Raw genomic sequence first — 11762 nt, 5'->3', positions numbered from 1 at the left:
ATATTTGTAAATTCGTACTCTTCTAAAATCATAGTTTTAAAAAAATAATATTTGCTCGGTGTTTGTGTTTATACCTTCTGAATTTGCACAACGTGCATTCTATAGAAAATAAGCCCACGGTAATAGCTGACGATGTAGGGATCGATTAATATATCAATATGTGTATAATCAATGTTCATAAGTTTCCATTCTAAAAGACGCAGCTGCATGAGTCTAGCCTTTTATTTTGCACATGCCCTATTTGGCTTACCATAATGCATTAGTATTGCAAGATGGCATCTGACACGGACAGTAGTCTGCTTAATGAAAGTGATATAAAACTGATGAAAATTGAGGCTGATGCAGCCGTTCAGGAAGTAGCATTTGCCGTAAAACATGTGGAAATATCTTCCAAGTTACCTGCATCAGACGATGTCGTGTATCTCAACATAGTTACCAAGGAAAATGATACTTTTTGCATCGAACTCACAGTACAAGGCTTTCGGGTGAGTGGAATCGAGTGGTCGCGGGGTCGTAGCGGGGTAGTAAAAGGCAAGCATCTGTATACAGAGTTCTGCAGCAGTGCAGTGCACGGTGTGCAGGCCTACACTTTGTGTACGTGTGTTTCATGACTCATGATGATGATGTGTGTGTAAATGCGGTTGGATCAATGAATGGGAAACTTGGCAGTGAATCCTGATGTTCAAATTAGAAGAAAAAACTCCAGGAGAAATCTGAATCAAATGATTTGAATAAGTTTAAGGTCTAGACTCCTCCTAGACCCCTAGACCTCTAGATCTAGATCTAGATTCTATATAATTTATTAAATATTTGGCTGCCTAATTTCCATTTTCAATTTTAGTGGGGGGGGGGGGGCATGAAGAACTTTGTACATTGACCGCTGTACAGTGAGTTTATGCGCTCTCAATGGCCAATCCGCTCGAGTGGCTTCAAATTTAAGTGAGAGAGGACCTACTCAACTTGAGCGCAACTTATTAAAGGTCGATGGCAAAGTCAATACGTATAAGTTATAACGTCACACCACAGAGATTTTGACACGTCCTGCTTTAAACAGGTGATACATGTAAATGGCGCACGCACGGCATCGCAAACGCATGAAATAGAAAAATCAATGAACACCTCAGAATAAATTTCCAGTTTGTATATTACATTTAAATTATATGACGCAAAATGAGAATAATTCGAATTTAAAAAATAGTTAAGTAAAACTTAAACTTAAAGGGGTCGTTTAACAATGTTAAATCTGAGATGCATGGCCCTACGTGTGATCATTGTTTGTGATATGGTGTTATATTGTTGTTATTATTATCATTATTATTGTTATTATTATCAGTATTATTATTACTATAATTATTATTGTTAGTAGTATTATTATCATTATTATTCATTATTATTATTATTATTATTATTATTATTATAATTTATTTTAATTATTATTCTTGTTATTAATTACTATTACTATTATTATTATTACCTTCGCTATGGGATTCATGATTTCTTCATAGTTTTGAGCTGCCATGTCATTTGTTCTCCATGTTTATTTATTATGTTCAATATACCCAAAGCATCACATGGACATACGTCCATGTACACTGTACATGTAGCAGTCATTTCACCCTCATTTGATGGGGTGAGTAATGGTGATCTATGTGCTTGAGAATTGGTGATGACTAATACACTTGTAGTGATCAATGAGATCATTGTATAGAGTACCGAAGCTGTGACGTCATAAAAATCTGTTTTTAGAATTTCTCAATTTTTTCTTCATTTCCGAAAGAGCATCAAAAATAATGTCCAAATGTTGAAAACCACTTTAATATGTTAAGTATTGGCTGAGATATGACCATCTGAATAAATATATTCCCCATAGGAACTCGGTGTTATATATGCTCTGGCTCCTAACCATTATGAGCCAGAGCATAACACTGAGTTCCCATAGGACATATATTTATTCAGATGGTCATATCTCAGCCAATACTTAACATATTTAATTGGTTTTCGACAATTGTACATTATTTTTGATACCATTTCGGAAAATGAAGAAAAAATTGCGAAATTCTAAAATTAGATTTTTGATGACGTCACACTTCACCACTCTATTGGTTGACATTGTCATAGTCAGCCTGAGAAATGAGATCATGACACCACTAGACCGTCTGCTGGGAGCTAGAAGTACATTTCATGTACATGTACATCCCTTTTGCAGCCAACATCAAATTCTGTAGAACTGTGCAGGAATTATATGTCATGTACACTGTACATGTAAAGTATGTCCTACATGTACATTGCATAAGATCTGTGAAATTTAAATATTAGCAGTGTCCTACAGTGTATGACCGACTGACTTCTTTTTTCCTTTGGCAGTAACAAAAATGAGCTGTAACAGTACTGTACATGAGCATTTGTTCTAAGAAGTTCTAAGTTTAGTATTGTTTTTCAAATGCTGTTGGAATTGAACCTTTTCATTTTTTGGGCCTGCAAATGGGACATACTGTACATGTTAAGGGAAATCCAGCCCCAAAAGACAACTACTCTGAAAGAAAGTAGAAAAATCAGAGAAGCAAACTGATGAAATTTTCAATTAAATCTGACTAAATATAGTATGTCTTAACATGTATACAAAAGTTATGAATTTTTGAAAGTTGTAATTACATGTACATGTATGTACAGTGTATGGGCTCTTCACATTGGCTGAAGTGGTAATGTCAATGTGATGTAGTGCCGGACTACTTTCCCATCTGTTCCAACATATAAAATGACTAAAATTTACATTTTTCAAAAATTCATTGCTCAGGAGGGTACATTCTTTTGAGGACCTACATGTATCTATAATATATTTTGAGTAGTGCCCCAAGGGAGAAGAAAATTACAAGAAAAACAGAAATTAATGATATTTTTGTATACGGCAAATGAGAGAGTTATCCACAATCCACCGACCAAACTACCAATTTGAGATTCGAATATACATGTAGACTTTAATAGTGATCTCATATTTGAAACAATCATAACTTCCTTTCTATTGCTCCGATTCATTTCACATTTTTACTATTCTGTTTCTGTTATTTTTCTGTTTTCATACAAATCAACTTATTACAAGGGTTGGATTGCCCATGAATAAAGTAAAGTTCTGATCATGCGATTGCAGTGTGAAAGAAACGGTGTGGAATCGATCAGAAAGAGTTGATCATGTACACTGTATGTATTGGTGTGTACTGCAAGGTTCTGGAATCATCAAAATGATAAGAAATTTGGCCCAGTCTTAAAGGTAACAAGCACTGTACACAGAAAGATGTTCATGTATGGGCATACACAAACATGTGGCATAAAAATGAGGCCCACATAAAGCTGTTTTAATGTTACATCATAACATATGTCATATTTAGAATATGAAGGCATTTAAAGAGCCATGATTTTCAGGGAACATTTTTTCTCTGATCTTCCACATTTGCATATTATTTTTCACCTCTCCCCAGAACTCAGCCTTCTCTTTAACATTGCAAAGCTTTAGGAAGTTCTTTCTCTGATATTCGTTATGGTCTTTACAGAGGCCAATGATGTGGCTCTTTAAGTTTAGCATGATATAGTTCTACATGGAAACATGGAGAGTCTAATAAGATTTATAGAGACATATCACAAGCTATAACGCTCTCCTGCTACATAAATGTACCTATGGCAAAAGATGAAGTATGTAAAAAAGATAATCAATCAAGCGTTGGGTTTATAAATAAGGGACAGCAAACTCTTGTAGGGTTTCGGATTCCACTTTGACCTACTGAATAAAATTATATTCAATTCAATTCAATTCAATTATTTTTATTCATCCAAATTCACAAGAATACATGGAAATTTGTTTTGGTCACACATTGTACAAATACGTACCGGTACATACAGGATATCGTTGTGTTTATAATCATAGAAGAATCATCAAAATAAAAAATAAGACAAGATACAATGTAGAAATATTCTCATATTCTAGTACATGTAAATACACATTGGAAATGATGTAAAGGATAGAACATCAGTGTAAAGGAGAGAAGGAAGGAAAACTATGGCAAGCCAATACCTGGGCCCGGCCACACACATGCTCCTCACTCCATTTGAAACTACAAACGGAGTATGGAACATACTGTATGAAACCAAATACATGCTCTGACTTCGGTGTCACATGCATTTTCCACAGTCCTCAAAGTGAAAGTAGTACATCACGTTTATCATTGTCAATGGTTGCATGAGAAATTTAGTCACCGTATCGATGTTCATGTATAATGCATGCTATTTTGGTAGCCTAATTGAAAGGGCAGGCATCTCTGTAATTAAGTGGTAGATGGTAATGGTTGTTTTTAATGAGATCACCCATAGCAATCAAGAAATAAATCATTATCTCAGTAAGATACATACATGTACAACTGTACATGTACTTTCATACTGTACACTGAGGCAGACTTCGCTGAGAGGAGAAGGGGAGGGAAAGATGCAGGAAGACAGAGCTTTACGAGATAGAGAGGAGAAAGAATGAGAGAGAGAGAGAGAGAGAGAGAGAGAGAGAGAGGGGGAGAGAATGAGAGAGAGAGAGAGAAAGAGAGAGAGAGGGGGAGAGAATGAGAGAGAGAGAGAGAGAGAGAGAGGGGGGGGGGAGAGATGGAGAGAGAGAGAGAGAGGGGAGAGATGGAGAGAGAGAGAGAGAGAGAGAGAGAGGGGGAGAGATGGAGAGAGAGAGAGAGAGAGAGAGGGGGAGAGATGGAGAGAGAGAGAGAGAGCGGGAGGGGAGAGATGGAGAGAGAGAGAGAGAGGGGAGAGATGGAGAGAGAGAGAGAGAGAGAGAGAGGGAGAGATGAGAGAGAGAGAGAGAGAGAGAGAGAGAGGGGGAGAGAATGAGAGAGAGAGAGAGAGAGAGAGAGGGGGAGAGATGGAGAGAGAGAGAGAGAGAGAGAGAGAGGGGGAGAGATGGAGAGAGAGAGAGAGAGAGAGAGAGGGGGAGAGATGGAGAGAGAGAGAGAGAGAGAGAGAGAGCGGGAGGGGAGAGATGGAGAGAGAGAGAGAGAGAGAGGGGGAGAGATGGAGAGAGAGAGAGAGAGAGAGAGAGGGGGAGAGAGGGAGAGATGGAGAGAGAGAGAGAGAGAGAGAGAGGGGGGGGGGGGTTGGTGTGAGAATGAGAGGAGAAGGAGGAGGAAAAAAGATATGAAGTTGGACAATTTGAGAGGTGTATTCATATTGAATTTGTGCATGCAATGAAGAATATACAGTGTATTGGGATAAAGACAGGGAATATGCTATGTAATGTCAACAAATATAACAAAACTTTACAGAAGTTAAAAGTAACTACACTGTAGAAATTAGGTTAATGAAAACCTCAGTAAAACATTATTAAGAAATGTATGAAAAATGTATAACACACACAGTAATGACCAAGAGTTTTCTGTTTGGTTCACCTTCTAATATTCTTCACCTTTCGAAAAACCAACCACCCTTTGTATTATTGTAATTTAAAGTGAACCTTCCCTGTGAAGGGTTTTCACACAATTCAGTAATGAGTCACATGCTATCAAGCCTCCATTTAACATGCATCACATTTTTAATTGGAATAGTGCATTCCACTCATTCCGATAACTGACAACAATAGATGCCTATGCGTTCATGTAAATGTGTACTGTATGCATACAGTACATGTAATGTTGTTCTTGCTTGTACATTTTGTAACACCAAGATCATTCATATTTATATGAAGGGGGCACATGCTTCCTATCACTTAATGTCTGTATCTTATTAGTTATATTACTCTGCAGTTTGTATCTAAACATAAAGCACTCCCTGTCCAACTTTTGTATATTAAGAGGGCACATGACTCCAATCACTCGTCCCTATCTCATTATTAGATTCACACTGCAGTTTGAATCTATGAATAAAGTATAAAGCAATCCTTGTCCAACTTTTTATATGAAGAGGGCACACGCCTCCAATCATTCGTCACCTGTACATGTTCATCATGTATCTCGTTATTAAAGATAAAGACCAGTTCTGGTCATGGGATTGCATTGTGAAAGAAACGTTGTGGAATCGATCAGAAAAGGTTGATCATCCAGCATATAAGTATTGGTGTGTACTGCAAGGTTCTGGAATCATCAAAATGATAAGAAATTTGGCCCAGTTTTGGAAAAGTTACAAAGCACTGTACACAGAAAGATGTTTATGGAACTACGCGACACGTGCACGACACGTGCGTTATATCTATCAGGTCCAAATAGATATAATAATTTACCAAATATATCAATTAGTAGGCGGGTTTTCTGCAAAATTTGTATGCTCACGTATTAGTCAAAACATATTCTTTCACATGATTGGTAATGGTATTATAAGAGCTTCCATTTCATTTTTTGAGAGGGGGGCATTTCCAAAACTCAAATTCACCCTGCAGTTTGTATCAAAATATAAAGCGCCCTTTGATCAACTTTTTTATATGAAGAGGGCGATGACTCCAATCCCTCATCACCTGTATCTCGTTATTACTGTAGCTCCACACTGCAGTGTACATACCAAGCCTAGCTACACTGTGTCATGTGATATCTAAGGTAGATTGGAAACTACACACTGTACATGTTCACACTGGTTAGTAATGAAAGATGATCGGATGTCAAAAGAATTTAATGATTTCCTTTTCTCTGCCTTTCTTCATCTTGTAACATGAACAGCCATCCAGTTTATTGCCTGCACCATAATTTATCATCTAGAGTTACATTTTTAAAGTTGTACATATTTTTTATGGTTTTAAAGGTATAGACCAGTTTTGGAAATGCTCCCCCCCCCCCTCTCAAAAAAAGAAATGGAAGCTCTTATTTAATACCAATCATGTGAAAGAATATGTTCTGACTAATACGAAATGATACAAATTTTGCCGGGAAACCGTCTACTAATTGATATAATTGGTAAATTATTATACTGTATACACATGTACATGTACATGTACATCTTCCTGTGTACATTGCTTGTAACCTTACCAAGACCGGGTCAAATTTCTTATCATTTTGATGATTCCAGAACCTTGCAGTACACACCAATACTTATATGTACATGTACATGCTAGATGATCAACCTTTTCTGATCGATTCCACAACGTTTCTTTTACTATGCAATCGCATGACCAGAACTTGTCTACACCTTTATATACAAGCTTGTTTTTTTATTCACTCTAGTAGAAGTGTTGCAGTGATTTCTAAATTTATTTTTGCCACTAGATCTAATATCAGTTGTCCATTTTTTCAGAGCATTTTGGAGCGTTTTAAAGGTACAAGTCATTACTTGTAGATATGCCATGCGGATGCATTAAAATTTGAGGTTACCCCACCTTATATTAAAAATTAATGATTGCCCAGCTTGTAGTTTTAAACGTGGAATAAAATATGTACATGTAGTTATTTTGGTCCCGTACATGTATGAACTATGAACCCTTGTCATTGTCTGGGTAAAAATTGTTTATTTAACTTTGAGGTTTCAAAAGCTTTAATTTGATGATCCGGTGTAAACATAGCCATTGTATAAAGGTAATGTCTGTGAAAGCTATCTGTACTAGAACCCAAAATCACAAAATCCCCTCTAGCGCCAACTCAGGTCAGCTGTATGCAGTATGGTCCTGTAACTCGCTGTTTCCCTAGCTGCTCTGGTGGTTCTCGCATTAAGTCCGCTTTCTGCTAAGTAGAAATTAAGTATTTGGTATTAAAGCACTGTTCAAGTTGACCATGAGATAGCACTGTGCAATAAACAGTACGCTATGGGCCTAAAGTTCATCAGTACGGTATCGCTTTAAAGGTAAAGGCCAGTTTTGGAAACGCCCCCCTCTCAAAAAATGAAATGGAAGCTCAGATTTTGACTAATCATGTGAGAGAATATGTTTTGACTACCGTAATACGTCATGATAACAATTTTGCATTTGGTAAATTATCTATCCAGACCGGGTAGATATCGCGCACGTGTCGCGTAGTCCAATATACATCTTTCTGTGTACAGTGCTTGTAACTTTACCAAGACTGGGCCAAATTTCCTATTATTTTAATGATTCCAGAACCTTGCAGTTCACATAAATACTTGTATGCTAAATGATCAACCTTTTCTGATCGATTCCACAAGGTTTCTTTCGCAATGCAATCGCATGACCAGAATTGGTCTACTGGTATACCTTATAACATGAGTTATACTCTTGTCATAAGAGGGCACAGTGTCATACTATGACAATCATTTGAACACCATTCTTCAAATTCTATGTCAGCAGTATCGAATGACAGCTGACAAGGAGTTGACTGTACTGTAATGCACCCTAGAGACTAGATAGAAAGTTGGCAGTGAGAAAGAAAGAGAGAAAGAGATGAGAGAAAAACAGGTTTAGAAAGGAGAGAGATATAGCAAGTGAGAAGAGAGAAAGAGAGTGAGAGAGAGAGAGAGAGAGAGAGGGATATAGAAAGAGAGAAAGAGAGTGAGAGAGAAAGAGAGGGAGAAAGAGAGGGAGAGAGAGAGAGGGAGAGAGATAGATAGATAAGGAAGGGATATTGGGGTAATGTTAACATGAACCTTTTGCAGCTTGTTTAATGATGACCTTTTTCACGGCAAGAAACTTTCACAAGTTGCAAGAATTTAATTTGACAGTGTACATCAATTATATCACGGCATGAAGCTTGTGAATCTCACAAAATTGTTGAAAAGTTCATGCACACAAAAATTACTTGTTGTACATGTATATAATTCTGTATATATCTCTTCAAAATTGAATGTTTTTGGTAAGATGTTAATCCACATTTGCCTCTCCCCACCCAGGTGTTGATGGGTACCCATATAGTATGCTAGTGCACTACATTTTTGGCCGCTTGGCTAGGAGCACCAAGAGCATTGTGGAGTGATAGACACATGAGGGTTATAGAAGCCGTCATTACTATGTGCTTGTTGTTGATTAAAGACATCGTTTAACAATGTTAACCTTGAGATGCATGGCCCTACATGTTATCAGTGTCTGTGATATGGTGTTCTTTTGAAGCCCTAAAAAAATTGCGATTCAAAATGATCATGAAGTGTCTCAAAAAATCTTGAGTGAACGGTTTTTCCACACTCATTTTCTCCAATAGACCTTAGTGTTATAAAAACCGTGAGGAAAACAAAAAAAATGAAATTTCGATTTCCAATCAGAAATATCTTGATAATCAGACAGGCGATCGGCTTGTAAAAGTCATAAGATTCCTGACTGACCTAAAGGTTAATAATTGTGATTGTAAATCCAAGATTTTGTTTCAGAATCTGAGGCAATGTTTAATACAGAGTCATTCGATTGCATTGGGAAATAAATGTTGTGGAATCGATCAGAACACGTTGATCATCTACATGTACATGTAGCATATAAGTATTTGTGTGTACTGCAAGGTTCTGGAATCATCAAAATGATAAGAAATTTGGCCCAGTCTTGGTTTAGTTACAAGCTCTGTACACAGAAAGATGTATATGGGACTACGTGATATCTATCCAGTCCGGATAGATTATGATAATTTACCAATTATATCAGCTAGTAGGCAGTTTCCTGGCAACATTTTTATCATCACGTATTAGACAAAACATATTCTTTCACATGATTGGTAATAAGAGCTAGCTTCAATTTCATTTTTTGAGAGTGGGGCATTTCCAAAACTGGTCTTTACCTTTAATACAATCATATGATATCTGTTTTCCTCCTCCATATTGTTTTCTAACATTTTTTGTCTGATCTTCCCTTTCAGGTTATCGGACATGAATACGATACCATCACCAAGGACATCTCTACACCCTACTTCGAAACCATTTACTCCCTCCTTGATCATTACAGCCCTAAGTATAGGCTGACATTTGGCCAGGCTCTCGCTGATAAACTGCAGGAACTCCAAGAGACTGAGATAGGAAACAGCGAGGATGAGGAAAAGTAGGGGGGGAAAGTGCTCTACAACTCGCGAGACTGAAAAATAGCTTTACGTTTAGAACATGGAGAGCTGTAGGTGATAAGTAGAATCTGCACCCTTGAGGAAAAGGAACAGAATTAATTCCAGTGTCGGCCAGGCTCTCGCGGATAAACTGCAATTTACTCCAAGAGACGGAGATAAAAAAAACAGTGACAATGAGGAGAAGTAGGCGGGGAAGTGCTCTACAACTCTTGAGACTGAAAAATAGCTTTACACTTAGAACATGGGGAGATGTAGGTGATAAGTAGAATCTGCATCCTTGAGGAAAAGGAGCAGAGGCAGTTTCGTCGTCTCTTCATCAAGTTTCCCACCGAAGAGAAGAATACTGAAGAGAGAGGAGAGAGCGGATGAATGAAAGGCACATTCTGCAAACCCCAGCAAGGAATGAAAATAGCGAGATGGAAAAATAAGAGGGGAAGTTATCTTTCATTCTCCTGATTTCTATTGGAGAAGAGTCTTGAAAATTAGAAAGTGATTGTCAAACCCTGCAACCTTCAGGTGACAGAGGTAGCAAAAATTAGATGAGGATGAGGATTACTGGAGAGAGAAATGCCTGCTTCTTCAGCATCCGATTGAACAAAAGAATACTTAAAGGAATAATGAGACGGTTTTATAGGACTTTGGAACTTTCCATGATTGTGGCAAAATGTGATCGAGAAGTTATTGCTTGAGGAAAAGAGGAAGGGTGACAGACGGAAGATATTATGGAGAAGGAGGACAGTTGGAAGGAAAGGAAGGGAACGGGGGCGTTTCACAAAGCCTTTTTTCAATGACAAATAACAAAAATCAGTGACAAATCTGCTGAAAACCAATCAGAAGCAAGGATTTCAGTAGCTTATAACACAAATTGTCATTTGTCACTGATGACAAGTTTTGTGAAACGTCCCCCTGATTTGTCCTCGTCATCTGTGGATGCTGGAGGACCTAAAAATGAATATCCAGAGATGTGTTCTTCTCAAAATCAGTTTACCATGAGTCTGCCTTCCCAAGTACTATCAGTCTTTGTATTATGAAGTTAATAATCAGTTATTGCTGTGAGTACTGAAGATGAGAATGATGATGATGATGGATGATGGACGATGATGATGATGATGATGATGACGATGATGATGATGATGATGATGATGGATGATGGACGATGATGATGATGATGGATGATGGACGATGATGATGATGATGATGATGATGATGATGATGATGATGATGATGATGATGATGATGATGATGATGGTGATGATGATGATGATGATAATGGATGATGATAATGGATGTTGATGATGGCATTGATGTAACAATGAAAAAATAAATTTAATATCAGTTTTCACAAGTTTAAACTGATATATACTAACATTATAATGGTATAATTTACAAGTGGAGATGAAGGAAATTAAATCTACAACTGAACAAATGCTGTGGTGAATGAGGAGTAAGCGTGTTTTACCTACCTATAAATCTATTATAGTTGACATTCTACTAAGCCTTTAAATTAAAACGACTCGTCGTAATATTTCATGCAAGATCATGTCTTGAATTGTCTTCTGTAACTACATCTCTATGCTGCATTGATATTGAAACATTTCATAAAAGATTGTAGTGATTAATAATATTGATGTATTTATGTAGTCGGTTTTGTCTAAATGTATTGATCTTCCATGACTAGCAACACATACTCATTGAGTAATTGTACAAATTATGCAATTTCTTTTTCAGTATTGGCCAATTTATATACAAGAAATAGTTTGGTGGTCTACTGTTTGTGTATGATTTTGCTTCATATTAAAATTCTAGTGACATACATGT

General features: G+C 37.1%; 1 protein-coding gene across 1 annotated transcript; it reads left to right on the top strand.

The window, feature by feature from the left end:
• Window positions 1-272: 272 nt before the first annotated feature.
• LOC100888910 (GSK3B-interacting protein) lies at window positions 273-10686 on the top strand. The gene is made up of 2 exons (XM_003730457.3): window positions 273-485; window positions 9747-10686. The coding sequence occupies exons 1-2, from the start codon at window positions 273-275 to the stop codon at window positions 9927-9929; spliced, it is 396 nt and encodes a 131-aa protein (XP_003730505.3). The 3' UTR covers window positions 9930-10686.
• The last annotated feature ends 1076 nt before the right edge of the window (window positions 10687-11762 follow it).

The sequence above is a fragment of the Strongylocentrotus purpuratus genome, unplaced genomic scaffold, assembly GCF_000002235.5.
Source record: "Strongylocentrotus purpuratus isolate Spur 01 unplaced genomic scaffold, Spur_5.0 spur5_scaffold_17, whole genome shotgun sequence".
NCBI classification, from domain to species: Eukaryota; Metazoa; Echinodermata; class Echinoidea; order Camarodonta; family Strongylocentrotidae; genus Strongylocentrotus; species Strongylocentrotus purpuratus.
The sequence above is the reverse complement of the archived record's forward strand: the minus strand, read 5'-3'. Positions and strand labels throughout refer to the sequence as shown.